This window comes from Equus caballus, chromosome 14 (genome assembly GCF_041296265.1).
Source record: "Equus caballus isolate H_3958 breed thoroughbred chromosome 14, TB-T2T, whole genome shotgun sequence".
Classification (NCBI taxonomy): domain Eukaryota; kingdom Metazoa; phylum Chordata; class Mammalia; order Perissodactyla; family Equidae; genus Equus; species Equus caballus.
The window spans coordinates 50,772,569-50,790,345 of NC_091697.1; the positions used below are offsets into that span (position 1 = coordinate 50,772,569).

Consider the following 17,777-nt stretch of genomic DNA (forward strand, 5'->3'; position numbering starts at 1 on the left):
ATGTACAACTGAAATTTCACAAGGTTGTAAACTTTCATAATCTTAATAAAAAAAAAAAAGCCAATTCATAGGAAAGAATTACTAACAGAATCCAACCTCAGAGTCCTTGTTATTTGGATTTACAAGCTGGTTTTAACTAAGGAATCTGAGTTTACCCCAGATCCTGGTTAATGGAGACAGACTGATATTGAACCTGGACATGATTACAAGCCATCAACAGGGTTTGGCAGCCATAGGGAAAGCTCATACTTCCTAAGCTAAGCAACCAAAGTTTAAACTATTTCAACTTTTCCTCCTTAAAAGTGGCCTGTTCAGGGGTCGGCCCTGTGGCCGAGTGGTTAAGTTTGCACACTCTGCTTTGGCGGCCCAGGGTTTTGTCAGTTTGAATGCTGGGTGTGGACATGGCACCGCTCATCAAGCCATGCTGAGGCAGCATCCCACATGCCACAACGAGAATGACCCGCAACTAAAAATACACAACTATGTACCGGGGGGCTTTGGAAGAAAAAGGAAAATAAAATCTTAAAAAAAAAAAACAACTGGTCTGTTCAATTTGAAAGACAAATATAAGAGGATTTTCCATTAGAAATGTAAAATATTTCTAAGTAGAGTTCAGGAATTATAAGCAGCTTTTCTTTTTAGATAAATATAAAAATTAAGACTTTCAGAGGCAAACAAATTTTGTAAATAGAAATAAGTGAAAAAGGACTACATTTTCTGTCCCTTGCTCTGCATAGTGCTTTTCACTAAATTCTACACAGGCACGAACTTAAACACTTATTGAACCTAGATACTTATTGTGTTAAACACAGTTCAAGACTGGACAATTAATCCTTTTTCACATTTGCATGAATATGCTCATAAGATCAACCATGCTTCTGAGAAGCCTGCTGAAATCTGTAAAATGTAATAAATACTAAAAGGGAAGCTATGAGCGCTGTGTGAGCCATCAAGTCCAATGAAGAAACCATTCTCGGGCCGGCCCGGTGGCACAGCGGTTAAGTACACACGTTCCGCTTTGGCGGACCGGGGTTCGTCGGTCCGGATCCTGGATGCGGACATGGCACCGCTTGGCACGCCATACTGTGGTAGGCATCCCACATATAAAGTAGAGGAAGATGGGCACAGATGTTATCTCAGGGCCAGTCTTCCTCAGCAAAAAGAAGAGGATTGGCAGCAGATGTTAGTTCACGGCTAATCTTCCTCAAAAAAAAAAAAAAAGAAGCCATTCTCCTCCATCTTTTTTTCTTCTCTAGTCCCTTCTCAAAAGAGGCAGCTGGGATGCACATAAGTGTGAGGGAGGGGGAAAGAGAGAGAAGAAAAGAGCAAGAGAATCGGGGGAGAAATAACTGAAAACACTAGAAAACTAAACCCACTTCCCTTCTATCTACCAACCCCAATTCAGTGAAAGACAGGTCCATGCAGTAACTTCACTATCAACAGGTGAAATTCTTAACACACGGAATCACGGCCCAGCAACTGAACCAAGTAGGAACATAAGAGACCAATTAAAATGTCAATTATATGTACACAGATTTGATAGAGAATCCTACTGTAATTTCAGCTGTAACACATGAAATAATAAACAACTTTCCCCTCCTCATACCCCCAAAAGTCAGCCTTAAGCAGAGGTTATTTGGCTGGAATCTGAAACTGCAACCACACACCCAGTTAATCCGTCCTTGTTTTGTGCGTGTGTGTATGCACACATGTCCATGGATATAAAGTATCAAGAGCTCGCTGGAGAAAGGGGACTATAAATATCTAAATAATTCAGTCAACTCCCAGTGATCTAAATGTCAAACAGCCTGATATTCTTGGGCTATCTTGCATGTATTGCCTCTGGCACAGATATTAGAATGTAAGGTAATATTCCTTTTTATTCTACTCATATTATCCTTTTTTAAAGTTTAATTTTGTTTTTAAATCATAAACTCAATTTTACAAAAGCTCTTTTACCAAATAACTGGACTAGGGGAGGGGAATGAAAACCACATGATCAAAAAGGAAAAACTGACAAGCTCCTTGAGGTCACGTATCTGACAGCTTTTGTCTTAATATATATAAGCCTATCAATCTTCATCATGACTTCTAGAAAAGTAGTTGCTATTGATCCATTATCTATCCCAGAATACTTTATATTAGCTTCAAGCCATATTTATGTCTCAATCAAGAGTTGAAGTTATTACTAGAAAAGGATATATAACCTGGAGGAAACAAAGGCTTATAATATAAAGTCTCAAGCCTTCATGAGATATCTACAGGAATCACACACATTTCTATCTGCGTGCATTTACATCTACGTAAGACCAATCAACAGTTACTTGTTATTAAAGTGTACAGATCTTTAAAAATAAAAGCACTTGTTATTTTTACTTAAAAATTACGTTTAATTTAGGAAATTATTATAACCACATTAGCTCAATTTTAGTCCTTCTAATTACAATTAAATCTTTCATTTAAGGAATGGATAAGAAACTAAGAAAAAAAAGTAATACCAACATCTAGGAAAAATAAGGAAGACCTTATAGTCTCCATTATAATACAGATTAAATGGGAAAATAGTAAGACAAGAAACAATATACTTGATTAAAAATTACTCCTACTGCAATTCATAATGATTAATCATTCTAATTAATGCCCTTCCTTTCTAAAACATCAAACATTTTCAATTCATTAACATTAGGATTCATGAAGGGAAAAAAACTACAAAATCAAAGCCATTTGTTCTTCATGCACTGAATTCAAGATCATTAAGGTAGTCTTCAATTAAATATGAGTTTTCAAGTTTTTAAAAACGGATAGGCGAAATTAAGTTTCGGGTCTAACCTGAGTTGGTGACAGCCATTTGCCACTAAGTGTGAATGAAGGTGGGGAGGAGGATGGATAATCTGGTGGCAGTTCAAAGTTCAGCACAAGTGGAGGCAGAAAGCAAATGGTGTATTCAAAGCCACTATTCGGGAGACACTCATTTGAATTGCCTGAACCAAAAACAAAGATGAGAAAGGATCAATTGGTCAATGCTTGAGCTTGAGTGTCCATTACCGTAGACCAGTGCTCAAGAGAGACGTAATGCTTTAGCTGAGGGGATAAAAACCCTCCCCAAAAGACTTTCTACACTCTAATTTTAATTTCGTAGCTGCCACCTTAAAAAAATTTTGTAACCCCTTGAAAAATCTACTAAGCACCATGAAATTTGTAATGAAGATACACAACTTACTTTTGTATACACTTTTGAGTACAATTCCCAACACTAATGATCAAGTAATACACAATGGTTTCTGTTGTGGTTGTTTTACAGTAGTTGATTAAAGACACAATCTAGAGAAAGGGATGTTTATTTCTACCAAAGAGCCATGACCTACTTAGACCAGCATGTCCCAACTACCCATGAATCACAGTTGGGAGAATTTGTGCCAACACAATGATCTCAGGATTGAGGGCAAGATACAGCACACAACACTCTCACAATCAAAGTTTCATTTTAAATGATCACACGTTCTTTACTCAATGCCTATATAGAAGAGAAAAAGAGAAAGTACTTCTCTTTTGAGAAAGTATCCAACAGTCTTCTGTGAACATTTGTATCAAAAGTGGCAGTTTTGGGGCCGGCCCAGTGGCGCAGCGATTAAGTGCACCTGTTCTGCTTCAGCAGCCTGGGGTTCACCGGTTCGGATCCTGGGTGCAGACATGGCATCGCTTGGCACGCCATGCTGTGGTAGGCGTCCCACATATGAAGTAGAGGAAGATGGGCATGGATGATAACTCAGAGCCAGTCTTCCTTGGCAAAAAGAGGAGGACTGGCAGTAGATGTTAGCTCAGGGCTAATCTTCCTCAAAAAAACAGTGGCAGTTTTTTCTGAAGCAAAAGGCCACAGAGTAACAGCACATGTCAAATGTCTATCGTAGTTGAAATGATTCTGGAAACCTAACAGTATTAACAACCATCACAGTACTTTAAAGCTTTCCAACTGTTTTCATGTACATTATCTCATTTTCTCTTTTATTATCCCTATTTAACAGCCAATGACTCATGGCTAATGAATTGCTAGTTAGAAGAAGATCAGGATGCATGAAACATGCAGGATAATATCCCAAGTCAGTGGTCAAAAAGCCAAATCACATCAAAAACCACTTACCCCTCAGCCCAATTTTCAATTAAAACAGAAACATGCATTAACTCTGTAATCCTACCACCTATCACTAATACCTATAAACACAAGATGATAAATAATTTAGGGTACACTAAGAAATTGAGAATAACCTTTATTTAGAAAAATCTGTTTAAGAGAATAGTATTAACTAACCGCTCACAAATATCTTGAAATTTTGAGGCAAGTCCAAGAAGATCCTGGTTTCTCCCCCTTGGACAGACTCTGCTTTTCGAAATTCATCTCCATCATAAATACTCGCCAGGGCCAGCAATTCATCCTCCTGAGCTTCTCGGTCTTCTGACGACATTTAATTTTCTGAGGAGCTGAAGACAATCACTCAAATCAGTTAAGAAGAGAAAAGGCACAGTTTGGAAAAGTCCAGTGGTACCAAAAACAAAATTGCTCCCAAACAACTACAAAGGATTAATCAATATTCTCCTCTTTCTGCTAAACTAAAAATGACAGGCATATTTACTATTCTAGTAGCTTTGCAATAGTAACAGGTTTTCCAAAAAAGATAGTTGTGGTGCTTCTTTATCAGTTAGGTATGGCTAATTCAGGGGGGAAGAAGCACAATTAAAAACATTTTTTTAAAAAGGACAAATCACTCATTACTTTGACTTGCCCACTAGACCTAGCAAAGTGCCTTGCCCACAAAAGGAGTCAAAGTGTATTTGATACACCTCTTAAAAACAAATGAATTTTAAAAACCCACACGAATCTCTAGGGCAGGTTTTCTCAACCTCAGCACTATTGAAATCTTGGAACAAATCATTCTTTGTTGTGGGAGGCTGTTCTGTGCATTTTAGGATATGTAATAGCATCCCTGGCTTCAACCTACTTGGATGCCAATAGTGTCCCTTTCCCTCAAGAGTTGTGACAATCAAAAATATCTCAAGCCATAGGCAAAGGTCCCCTCCCCCACAGAGGGGGGGGGCGCATAAAATTGCTCCCCGTTGAGAATATCCTGTTCTGGAGAATGTTACAAGGACATATACTATATAAGAGAGTTAGATCACTGAAGAAGCAGCAAAATAACATTAAATTTTTGAAATATCACCAGATTTTATCAAATCAATTTTAAGATTTACCATTATTTTAGGTAACACTAAGAATAAAAATTTGCTACAATTAAAGTGTGAATCAATGCTTTTTAATTGCAGCAACTGAAAAATGCACCACAATTTCAGATAATTAAATATGGAAAAAACATGTAATGAGAATCTATGAAAATTACTTTAATAAAACAACAAAAATTACCCTTCTGTCAACTGAAATATTGGACTACAACTGCACTTACAAATATGCTCCCTCTTGACTAAAATATTTTTTTTAAATTGCAATTGTACAAAATTGAAAAGTTAGGACATGGTTTTTCATGCTATAAAAGGTGACACTATAAAATTTAGACAAATTCATTTAAAATGATTCCATTTTCAAAAAACGATTTCTTTCAGCAGATGATACTGGTTCTGCTTAAGCTGCATCCCTCTCCCAAACAGAACACAGTGACATGCTCTATTTGAGGTCAGTTAGTACCTGTTAATAACAACCAGAAGAAAAGGATATTAACACTGCAGTCTGTATTTCAGTTCAGAATTTGGAATTCATGGAAATTCCATTTATTCTCCAGATGGTCAAGAGAAGACTGCTGAAGCTGGATAAGAGGCCAAGATGTGGAACTCATACTAGATATACTATAGAAATCTTGCCATCTGTAGAAAAAAAATACAAAAGATGGTGTTAGGACCCTCTCCAAATTAAATCCTGAATTTCCATTATCACCACTTAAATCAAACACATGCTAACGCATAGTCAGTCCTAATCTTCAGCTGCATATTACTCTCCTAGGGCAGCCCAACTGTGTCACGTGGCTACAGAGGCACTTGCATGTCCCCAGCAATGAGACAGGCCTTCTTATCTGACTGCCTTCAGCCCTGGGAGGAGCTGAGGAGGAAAACCAAAGTCATATGAGAGGACATGCCCCATAATAAACATCATCTTGGGTTTGTGTTTTTCTCCTTTCCTCTTCTGCTTCTTCTATTCCTTCATTTCCTATCCCCCAACAGTTTTTCCTCTCTCCTGATAGCAGGACACTTAAAAACAAAACAAAACAAAACAACAAAAGCGCTTGCACAACACACACACACAAAGTTTTAAGTTCTATCCTAAATGCTTTAGAGCCAGGCTTCTTAACTGGGAGTGAGGGGGAGGGGAGGGTGGTCCACAGACGGGTTATGGAGAATCCTATGAACACCCTGAAATTGTATGCAAAAATATTACACGAAACTATAATTTTTAAATCAGATTCTCAGATGTGTAACTCCCAAATAAGCTAAGAATGAAATTCAGAATCAATTTACATTTATTGAGCACCTACTATGTACTGTATTTAGGTCCTTTCACATTACCTTATTTAATCTTAACAATTTTACCAGGCACAGTACAGGGTGATAGCATAAACTTTTTGTTTCTTCCTGTTTAAACATTTATAAATGGGATGAGAGACAAATTTATAAAGTTTCTGGAGATTACTGTTCTCCATCTTGTCTGCACATTAGAATCACCCAAGAAGCTGCTTTTTTAAATCTCAATACCCAGGCCATTCCCCATAGCAATTAAATCAGGCATCAGTAGCTATCCAAGCTCTCCATGTGATTCTAAAGTACAGCCAGGGGGCTGGCCCCAGGGCCGAGTGGTTAAGTTTGCCTGCCCCACTTCAGCGCCAGTTGGGATCCCAGGCACAGACCTACAAACCTCTTATCAAGCCATGCGTTGGCAGCATCCCACATAGAAGAACAAGAATGACTTACAACTAGGATATACAACTATGTACTGGAGATCTGGGGAGCAGATAAAATAAAAAAGAGGAAGACTGGCAACAGATGTTAGCTCAGGGCCAATATTCCTCACCAAAAACTTAAAAAAAATTTTCAAAAAAAATGCAGCCAGGATTGGCAAGCTCTACTTCAAGCAGTGTTTCCAGTCAACAGCTCCTCATGACCTACCCCACCAGACCCCAGCTTCTGAAGCTTCCACTGAGGCCCAACCCCTTAATTCATGCTGCTGACCCATATTTCCTTCCGACGCTTTCCAGTCTTCAAGACCTACAGCCAAAGCCCCTATTGCATGTAGAAATTTCCAATTAGGCCCACGTTTTTCTCTAAAAATCCAGCAAACCTTTTTACTGTAACTTTCTTAGGACATTGTCACACCCCACCTTGCATTACAGTAGTTTATGAACTTGTACTTCTCCTTCCAGACCATTAGTTCCTTAAGGGCGAGGATCAAGTCTTTTGCATCTGTGTACTGTTCTCAGCATCTAGCACTGCCTTGCATTAAACGCTGGAAAAAATCAGAACTGAATTGGGGTGAGATGCAGTGTGCTGAAATTGGGGACCAGAATTACAAGGTTCAGTGACTGCTCTGTGACAACCCACTAGAAGCAGGAGGTGGGGTCGGTCGTCACAATAACAGCGAGAACAGTGCCGGGTGTCAGGCATCGTGCTAAGCCCCTTCAACGCCTTAACTCCCGTTAGGTTCCCACAACCCCAAGGAAGCAAGTCGTATTACTATTTCCATTACACAGATGAGAACAAAATGACCATTTAAATCCCTTTCTGGCCCAAGGTCACACCGCTAATATTTAACTAAATCTAGATTCAGACCACCCTGTTTCTTCATCTGTAACGCAGGCGCTAGAATAAACCCGGCGCCAGCAGACGAGCGGCGTTAAGTTTAATATCAGTTCTGGCAAACCGGAGACCGCTCCCCGCGGGAGGGAAGCCCCTCCTCCGCCGGCTTCCCTTGGGCCTGGGAAAATCCTACTCCTTCGCCAGCCACCCCGCGCGGACTTCAGCCCCGGGCCCCGCCGCCGCTCCGGCATCGGTGCTGCCGCCGGAGTCTCCACCGCTCGCCACCCCGCGGGCCGCGTCGCTGTCGGTGCGACTCACCTGCAGCCGAGGGGCAGGACCAGGCCTCGCCGCCGCCCAGGCGTCGGGTCAGAGGGCGCTGTGCGGCCGTGTGAACCCGCCCCGGGCGTCCCGAAGGAGCAGGGCCCCTGGACCTCCTCCTTCCTCCTCTGAGCGCCCCGGGGGGTCTTAGCCGGGCCGGGCTGGGGGCGCCCCGTCCCGAGTTTGGGGAGCTGAGGCCCACTGAGCAGTCCCGGCCCGGCCGCCTTCTCCGCCTCGAGCGCCGCCCCACAGTCCCTTCCGGCCGCCCCGCCGCGCCGGCCCGAAAGTTCCGCCCTCCGCCCTCCGCCCTCCGCCCGTACCCCAGGTTCCCTCACCGCAACTCCGGCCCGGCCCGCAGACACCCGGCTCCACCTGCGCGCCGCCTCTTCCGCCTGCGGAGCTGTCAGCTGAGCGGAGCGGATCCGGCTGGGGCGGCCCCGGCGTGGGGAGGGCTCTGCGCAGCCGCCGTGACCGCCCCGGCCCCTGCACCGCCCCCCGCGGGCCGAGGTGGCGCCGGGGCACCACCCACCCCCTCCCCGTCACTCCCCCTATCATCACCCAGCCCCCCCAGCCCCCCCCCCCCAGCCCTGCAAACTTAAGTGTGCCTCTGGAGAGGCAAGGTTCTGGCTCCCCGCCCCCAGGGCTCTCCTTGCAGTCGTTCTGGGACAGGGCTCCGGAATGAGAACTTTGACCAATCCCTGGAGGTGATCGTGAGGCAGCCGTCTACCTGAGGCGGACACTCCCCTGACCGTGCAGACCTGCTCCTCCAGGTAGACTAAGCGAGCCTCCTCTCCCCACACCGTGCCAACTGCCTTCTGAGAAATGCTGCCCGTCTTTCTGACACCTCCGCTATGAAAGCATTCGCTCCTCGTCCATACTGTTAACAGTCGTAACTACCGCGTTCATTGAGCAGTTAGGATGCTTCAAACACCTTGCTAAGTGTGCTATGTACATTTCCTCTAATCTTCACTATAACCTTATGATTTTGGTACTGTTATCTCCTCTTTACAAATGAGGAAATTGAAATTGAGAGAGGTTCAAGAACTTACTGAAGGGCAGATAATTATTGAGAGACTGAGCAGGAATTAAAATGACATGCCCCCTACCTCACACCATATACATAAATTAACTCCAGATGCATCAAAGACCTAAATGTAAGAGCTAAAACTAGAAAACTCTTAGAAGAAAATGTAGGAGTAAATCTTTGTGAACTTGGATTAGGCAATAGTTTCCTAGATATGACACCAAAAGCACAAGCAACAACAACAACAAAATAGATAAATTAGATCCAAATTAATTCCGAATTGAAAGCTTTTGTTCTTCAAAGGACACTATCAAGAAAGTGAAAAGACAATCCACAGAATAGGAGAAAATATTTGCAAATCATGTCTCTGATCTTTATCCAAATATCTTATCTAATATCCAAAATATACAAAGGACTCCTGCAACTCAACAATGAAAGGACAAATAACCCAATTTAAAAATGGGCAAAGGGGGGCCAGCCGGGTGGTGTAGCAGTTAAATTCAAGTACTCTGCTTCCACAGCCTGGGCTTCACCAGGTTGTGATCCCAGGAATGAACTTGTACACCGCTCATCAAGTCATGCTCTGGCAGCATCCTACATACAAAATAGAGGAAGATTGGCACAGATGTTAGCTCAGGGGCAATCTTCCTCACCAAAAAAAAAAAAAAAGGCAAAGGATTTGAATAGACATTTCTCCAAAGAAGATAAACAAGGTGAGTAAGCACATGAAAAGATGCTCAACATCATTAATCATCAGCAAAATGCATACCAAATCCACAATGAGAAACCACTTCCTACTCACTAGGATGGCCATAAAAAAAGACAGATAATAACAAGTGTTGATAGGATGTGGAGAAATTGGAACCCTCATTTACTGCTGGGAATATGAAATGGTGTAGCCACTTTGGAAGACAGTTTGACAGTTCCTCAAAAAGTTGTACTCCTAGCTGTATACCCAAAGGAATCAAAAACATATGTTTGCACAAAAACTTATACACAAACATACAAGCACATTTGTATATATTTATTTATATATAGTGTACCTAAATGTACACCAAAGCAGCAGTATTCACAATAGCCAAAAAGTGGAAACAACTGAAGTGTTCATCAATGGATAAATCGATAAACGAAATGTGGAATGCTCATACAGTAGAATATTATTCAGCTGTAAAAAGGAATGAAGTACATGCTACAACGTGGATGAAGCTTGAAAACATTATGCTAACTGAAAGAAGCCAGACACAAAAGGCCACATATTGCATAATTCCATTTGTATGAAATGTCCAGAACACGCAAATCCATAGGAACAGAAAGTAGACAGCCAGAGGCTGAGGCAGGACGGCACAGGAAGTAACTGCTGATGGGTATGGGGTTTCTTTTAAGGGATGAAAATATTGTGGAATTAGATAGTGGTGATGGTTGTACAATTTTGTGAATATACTAGAAACCACTGCATTGTACGCTTTCAAAGGGTGAATCTTATCATATGTGAATTATATCTCAATACTTAAAAATTTAGGTACGGAGCACTATTCTCAGCCCTTAAGTGGGATGCCGAAATGTTGTTTCCTACTTCTGGGAACCTTCAAACTAATGTGCCCCTAATGATCTAATAAGCTCCTGTGTCTTTCTTATCAAATACTTCTCTCCCGAGAAAAGCAACTTGCAGAGCTAGGCCTCTAACCCAAGCCTACAGGATCCTGAAGGTCTTCAGCAACACTGCCTCCCAGGCAGGACTGGCTTCATGGACCTGCCATCTGTGCGGTCACACAGGACCCCGTGCTGAGGAGGGCCTCAGGCTTAGAAGGGCCCTGCTCTTGGTTTAATGCTCTGCTATGGCCATCTTGAAATTCTCAATAATTTTCAAACAAGAGGCTCTGCATTTTCATTTTGCCCTGGGTTCTGCAAATTATGCAGCTGGTCCTGCACCCAGGAGAAAAGGAAACCAAGTGGGTAAATCGGGGCACCAGAGGGGCTTACCTGGCTGCCGCAGAAGGAAAAGCTTGAAATGCAAATAATCACTCCGAATTTCCTGTACTGTCACAGAACAGAAACCTGACTACCCCTGTAATAGATACCCAAACCGGAAACATACTCCTTAGAAATGCAAAGGAAGGAAGAAGAATCTCTGAAGCCATTCACTAATATCGTTATTCATGTTCAGCCAAAGGAATAAAACCAAGAGCAAAACGCATGGCAGCCCTACCTCCGAGAGCTCAGAGGCGAGACGGTGAATCCTGCCAGGGACCTCCCGACGCAAACAGTGAAGAGCCTAAGAGCCAGCTCGGGAAATTCTCACAGAGTTGGAGCAGGAGGTGAATTGTGACATCATGTTGTGACCTCATATCAGAGGCCACAGGATGGAGGGCATAAGTGAGAATTTCAAAGCAGTGTTAATAGTTTGGATGAATGTTTAAAATGGACTCAATGTGTAGAGACCAGTTTTGAAGTCAGTATTGGATAAAGAGAGTTTTCTAATAAATGTCGTTTTTAGACTACGTAAAAATAAGACCTAAGTATCTTTAGTTTCATGTGCCTGAAGTCTTTTTTTTTTAAGATTTTATTTTTCCTTTTTCTCCCCAAAGCCCCCCGGTACATAGTTGTATATTTCAGTTGTGGGTCCTTCTAGTTGTGGCATGTGGGATGCCACCTCAGCGTGGCTTGATGAGCGGTGCCATGTCCACGCCCAGGAGTGCGTGAACTTAACCACTCGGCCATGGGGCCGGCCCCTGAAGTCTTTTAAATTGAGCTTTCCCCATGTGCCCAGCCTTCCTCTGTGTTAAGCACTTTACACGCATTATCACATTTAAATACCCAGGACCCCATGACTGAGATAATTTTGTCTCCCCATTTTACAGATGAGGAAATTGGGGCACTAAGGGGTGAAGTGATTTGACCAGTGTCATACAGTGGTGACATACAGGATTAGGAGCAATTCCTCATCGTTTGACCCTCTCCTATAGCCTGTAAGAGAATTAGGGTTTGTTGTAACAGAACTACAGAGAGAATAAAATAATTCTGGCCTTAAGAATTAACTTTCCATAGGGAAATCCCTAGGGAAGTTAGGAATAGAGTTTATGACATAATGATACGTGAGAATGAGAATACAGACAGAGAGAGAGACCAAATTCCATCGCCTGTCCCCAGGGACACTAGATGATGGAGTCTAGGGCCAGGAGAGGATGGCATGTGTGACCTAGACCAGAGGTCAGGACCCAGGCCATTGGGTAGAGAAGCAGGAGTGAGTCACAAAATATGCCTGGTTCCTGTGGGGTCTAGCAAGCCTTCCATCAGTGCCTATACTTGTTCCCATCCATTGTCCAGAAAGTTTGCTGAGTTCATCCAACCTGCCCAGTTATGGCAGCCTCCTTTGCAAAGGCCACCACTCACAAGGACCCCAGAAACAAGCCTTGACTCACAGATGGGCAGCAGTGTAGAGGCGAAAGCCCTGCCCCAACTCTGGGATAAGACTGGCTGGTGGTGAGCCCTACCCTGGTACTACAGAAGTATCACTCAATTCCTGCTGGTGTCTTGTCATTGTGTATTTGCTCACCATGTAGATCTTAAAAGGTTTATACTATTATCACACGGGAATGCGAAAAATTGGTTTTTCTTTAAAATGGGGGCTTCAGTCTAAAAAAAAAATTGGGAGCTACTACACTAAAAGCACAATTATAAAGAACTAACACTTAGAGGGCTACCCACATCCCAGGCCCTGCTCTACATGCTGTGTGTTGACTAAGCTAAACCTTACAGCAACCTTATAATATAGTTACTCCCAGCAGCAGCATCCCTATTTTAAAGCTAAGGAAACTGATCACAGAGAAGTTGAGTGACTTGCCACTGTCACACAGATGGTAAATTTCAGAGCTAAACTCTAAACCCAGGCAATTGGAGTCCTGCGCCCACAACATTAACTCCAATGCTATGTTTAGATCAAGTTAACACTTTGCTCAGGGAGAATGGTCAGTTGAGTGTGTAAGGAGAAACAGCCAGATCACCCGTGTGACTAGCTTCCCTGGTCAGTGCAGCGCAAACAATATCTCAGGTCATGCCAGTGTTATATAAAAACAGGTTCCTAAAAAGGCTTGAGGTGGCTGATAGTACAAAATGTTTTCTGTGCTTCTGATGCAAGGTAAAATTTGATTTACAATAATAGGCACAGAAGGATCGTGTTTATACTTGCATCCTGGCATTTTATTATTATTCCCCTGAATAACAGTGAAAAGAGTTCTGTAACCCCAAGGTAACATGGCTCCGTCAGAAGGAAAGGAGTGAGACTTAGCAGCAGCTGCCATCATAAATCAGTGTGTGGCTGTTTCTCTCGGAGCTCCAGGCTCAACTCCTGGCTGTCATAAACTTATAAAGGGAAGCCCCATGAGAATTCATGTAACGATGGGAAGACTCATTTTCCTTCCTGCAAGAACCTTTCTGAAGCAAGGCGAGAATTAGGCTGATTAGATTCAATGTGAAGAAAGGAAACCAAACCAATGGTTTAGAGGATGGGAAAATGTGGGTCAACTTCAGCTACTTCCCTTGCCAAAAAAAAATTGACCTTGTAAATAGAGAACATGCTGAATTCCACCAAATAAATGAATGACAAGATGACTGAATAAATTAATGAATGAGTGTGATCCAGGCTTCCTCCGGGGTGGTTCTTTCAGTGTGAGAACAGTTCGATCCCGGAGTCACCCAGAAATGATGAATACATAACAAGGCCAATCGACAGAGTCAGCTTCTGAATATTCATGCACAGATGATGCTCTCAGTCAATATGTTTGATTTTTGTGTTTACTAATAGATTTTCAAATTCACTGTGTAAACCAAAAACAAAAAAAGAAGAAAAGAAACTTGCATTGTGAGCATATATTACTTCTGAATAGGATTGCCAGATAAAAATACTTATACTAAAAAAATTTTCATTTGTTATCTGAAATTCAAATTTGACTGGGTGCCATGTATTTTTATTCACTAAATCTGGCAACCTATTTCTGGGCTAATAACCCTATGGAGAAGAGACGGTTGAGGACAGTAACTGGCGGACACGCCCACACCCGAGAGTCAGAAGGAAGAAAAGACAAAGGAGGAATCAGAGAAGCAGACAGAAGAGTCTGCAGAAATATGGAGGGGAAACCAGGTGTGCACAGAGCTTCTGCTGAGCAGCGGCACAGGCACACGGGAAAGGTGGGGACCAGGAGCATGGTCAGTAAGAAAGGCCTGTTGGCTATGGAGTTTGGCCCTTACAAAGGTGCTGGTGTTTCTAAGAAGTTCTAAATCAATGGTTCTCAGCGAGACTGGGGTGGAGATGGGGTGCATGCCACAATGACTTGTGGAATATCGGAATTGAAATCTACATGCTGGAAGTAGGCCATTTCCCCTCCGGGTTGGGGAGAGAGGCATAATATATGTGCAACCCTTATCAACTCAGAATTTATGTGGTCCAGTGTTGGGGCCCCGTTGTGATTACTAAAGCACAAAAGAAATTAAAAATCTTTCCTTGCATTTGTCTTAAAAAATGAAGGAGATCCATACTTTGTAACAATTCATTCGAAAATCCTTATCTTCAACCTACTTCCTTCCCAGCCCCTGAGTTCTCTAGCACCCCCTCCAGAATTCCCTCAATCTTCAGCAATTCCCCTCCCTCCTCTATTTTGGCTTATATTATGCAGATCAATTAAACCTCTTTTTCCAGCAAAAAGGTCCAATCAACTTCCCAACCCTGTCCCAAATGATCTGAAAGATGAACCCGTTTCGAAGGGGGGAAAACTGGAGCCAGCAATTAGGAAATTCCCTTTGGCAGGCCGGGCAAGGGAAAAGTATGATTTTTCTTGCCCTGTCCACAGTATTTTGAAAAGCTTCCCAAGTGATTCTGATACTTGGCCCCTTTTTAGAGCTACCACTCTTAACCAAGACACAAAGCCTTTTCATTTCTTGAAAAGTCCTATTTCTTGGCAAATTTCCCCCTGCAAAGTGCATTCTTCTTTCTGTACTGGGCCCAGAAAGAGGTGCCATTATGTGGGAGTGGACATCTGTCATCTGTCACAACAAAGTTCCATGCCAGGAGCAGGTGACCCAGAACATCTACCTGAGTGTCCCCCTCAAGATTCCTGGCCGGACTGGCTCCAACTTCAGTAAGGTCTTGCTAAAAACAAAACAAAACAAAACAAAAACGGCTGACCTTGGGTGGTCCAGTCACCTTCCAATAAGAATGATCCTGAAGATGAAGCCTCCTAGCTTCATCAAAGCTGCCCTGGTGGTGGTGACTGTGGCCACCGCTGGGCAGATTCATGAGCAACCCTGGGGGTGACCACCTAGCCCAGCAGGACGTTCGTAGCATGAGGCATGATCTTAGCCTTCATCCAGCTGGCTGGTGAGTCCCCCAAGGGCCACAGTCCCACCCTGCTTGTCTGACCCCTCAAGGTTCCTCAGGACTCGGGGCATTTTGAAAAGATCCTCTGACCCTCGTCCCACTCAGCCCCCAGCCCCTCCCCATAGCCAAGGACTCAAGTGTGAATGATCTCAAGGTTGAACAAGACGTCTAAGCACCAATTCCAATCCTGCCCTTTAAAAAACATATATATTTTGGACCTAAAAGAGGCCGTCCTCAGCTGTTTCAAATGTATTTCAGAGAACCTCTGCAACTTCAAACGAATTTTCAAAACTCAGAGTGTTGAAGGCTCTCCAGACAAACTCCAGTGACAGCTCCATTCACCCCTCAATGTGTGGCTGCTAAAGATCAACTGACCCCTGCAGCCAGAAAGGAGGAGAGAAAATGACTAAATGGGGTCCTCATTCCCAGAGGTAATTGCCTGTAAACAGTCTGGTGCCTTGTTTGCTGGCTTTGGATTCTTAAAGAGCTGTCTTAGCTTTATGCCCCCAGTGCGAATAAAACAAACAACAACCGTAAAAACCATCTGTGAAATCCAAATTCAAACTTTCTCGTGACCTGTGAGCACAGTTTTTGCATCCATGGTACCAGTCAAGGCAATACACACACACACATACACACAGACGCAGAACACACACATATATATATATTGTGTGTGTGTATGTCCTTTCAAGATGCAAATGTTAACACAGGTAAAATCAGGAATCCCGTAATTCCTTCGTGGGCGGCACTCAGAGAGACGACCGTGCCTCGTGTGTAGCTCCTTCCCCCGTGCTCTTCTGCACAGCACACGTCTAGAGCTGTGATATTTGTGAACTGCAAGCACCCACTTCCCTGCCTCTGTGCCTTTTTCTCTGCCTTTGGCCACCAGATGGCATTCTGGAAACAGTCTCAGCCCCAGAATTTCCTGCACCAAAGCTCCCTGCATTAATGCTCTCAGCTGCCCTCCGTCTCTCCCTCCTCTTGGTCCCCTTCCAATCCCTTTTCCAAGGTGCGGATGAAGGGGCTTTCTGGAGGGTAAAGCTGCGTGATGTTGGCCAAGTTACCCAACTGTCTGTGCTCAGCTGCTTGACTGCGATGCCATGGCTGTGAGCGCGGCACAGGACCGTGTAGGGAAAGCACCCTGGACAAGGCCTGGCATGTAGCTGCCGTTCTCATCATCCTGCTCAGAGACCTTCAAAAGCTCCCCATGGCCTTCACGACCAGGTCCAAATCCTTAGCCTGGGACCCTAGGCCCTCCAGGATCTGGCGGCCCCCGCTGATGTCCCCAGCGCACCTCCCTCCTCCCCACGCTCCACACACACCCTCTTGTATTACTGTAGACAGCCAGCTCGCCCACCTCGCCTTTGTCCACTCTTCTCCCTCCACCTGCTTTGCCTCTCCGCTGCCCACCCAGCTTCCTCTGGCTCACTCCTCCATGTCCTTCAGGATTCAGCTGAGTGCCCTTCTTGAGGAGCCTCCCTGACCCCGGGGTCTGAATCCAGAACCGCTCCAATGGGCTCACTTCTTTCATTTCCCTGCCCCAACCTTAGACTGCAAGCCCCTTGGGGGTCCCTTTGTCTTGCTCACTGCCTTGCACATAGTAGGATGAGTGAGGCCAGACAGCAAGGCCGCCATGCTGGCTGGCTGTCCCTAGAGGGCAATGAACATACCACATGTCCCCGAGCTCTGAGGAGCCACTGAGCAGCCAGGAGCCTGGGGCCGGCATGGGCTCCCTTGAAGCACGGGCAGCACCTGGCCAAGCCCGAGCTGAGGGAGCCCTAGGAAATGAACTTTCCTCACCAAGGAGGCAGAGAAAAAAGGGAAGGGACAAATACAAGACCATCTTCACCATTTCCATATGAGGCACAAAACCTGGAAAATAATACAAAGTAAAATAATAGTCGCACGTCATGGTTTCTCTCTACCAGGCACTGTGCTGAGCCCCCACGTGTATCCTCTTATTGAGTCCTCACCACAAACTCACAAATGGTGACAGCACACTCTGCAGAGAAGGAAACCAAGGCCCCGAAGCCTCAGAGCTCGTGAGGGCTCTGCCTGTCTCCAAAGCCATGTGTGGGAAACAGCCCTGCAGATTCAGGCCTTGCTGTGGCTCAGGAGGCTCAGTAAGAGGTCTGGGAAAACTTCAGGAGAGGAACATGGCGCGAAAGAGTGTATAGTAAAGAAAAGACAGAGGGGAAGGGAAGGAACGCAGAAGGGCCTTAGGCCAGGGAGCTCCCTCAGCCAACCCCGTCCTAATGGCCACAGGCCTCCAGGCCA

General features: G+C 44.1%; 1 protein-coding gene across 8 annotated transcripts in view; it reads right to left on the reverse strand.

The window, feature by feature from the left end:
- RNF14 (ring finger protein 14) overlaps positions 1-11,467 on the reverse strand; it is a 29,345-nt gene extending 17,878 nt beyond the window's left edge. The window contains exons 1-5 of one of the 8 annotated variants that reach the window (XM_005614898.4): positions 7,982-8,104; positions 7,374-7,514; positions 5,693-5,868; positions 4,307-4,476; positions 2,830-2,981 (exon numbers count right to left, since the gene is read on the reverse strand). In XM_005614898.4, coding sequence (XP_005614955.2) covers positions 2,830-2,981; positions 4,307-4,460 — 306 coding nt within the window. In that variant the 5' untranslated portion in view covers positions 4,461-4,476; positions 5,693-5,868; positions 7,374-7,514; positions 7,982-8,104. Of the gene's footprint in view, positions 1-2,829; positions 2,982-4,306; positions 4,477-5,692; positions 5,869-7,373; positions 8,634-11,336 lie in introns of those variants that run through there. The other 7 variants (XM_023617506.2, XM_023617505.2, XM_023617504.2 and 4 more) reach the window with 7 other exon arrangements.
- Positions 11,468-17,777: the final 6,310 nt, after the last annotated feature.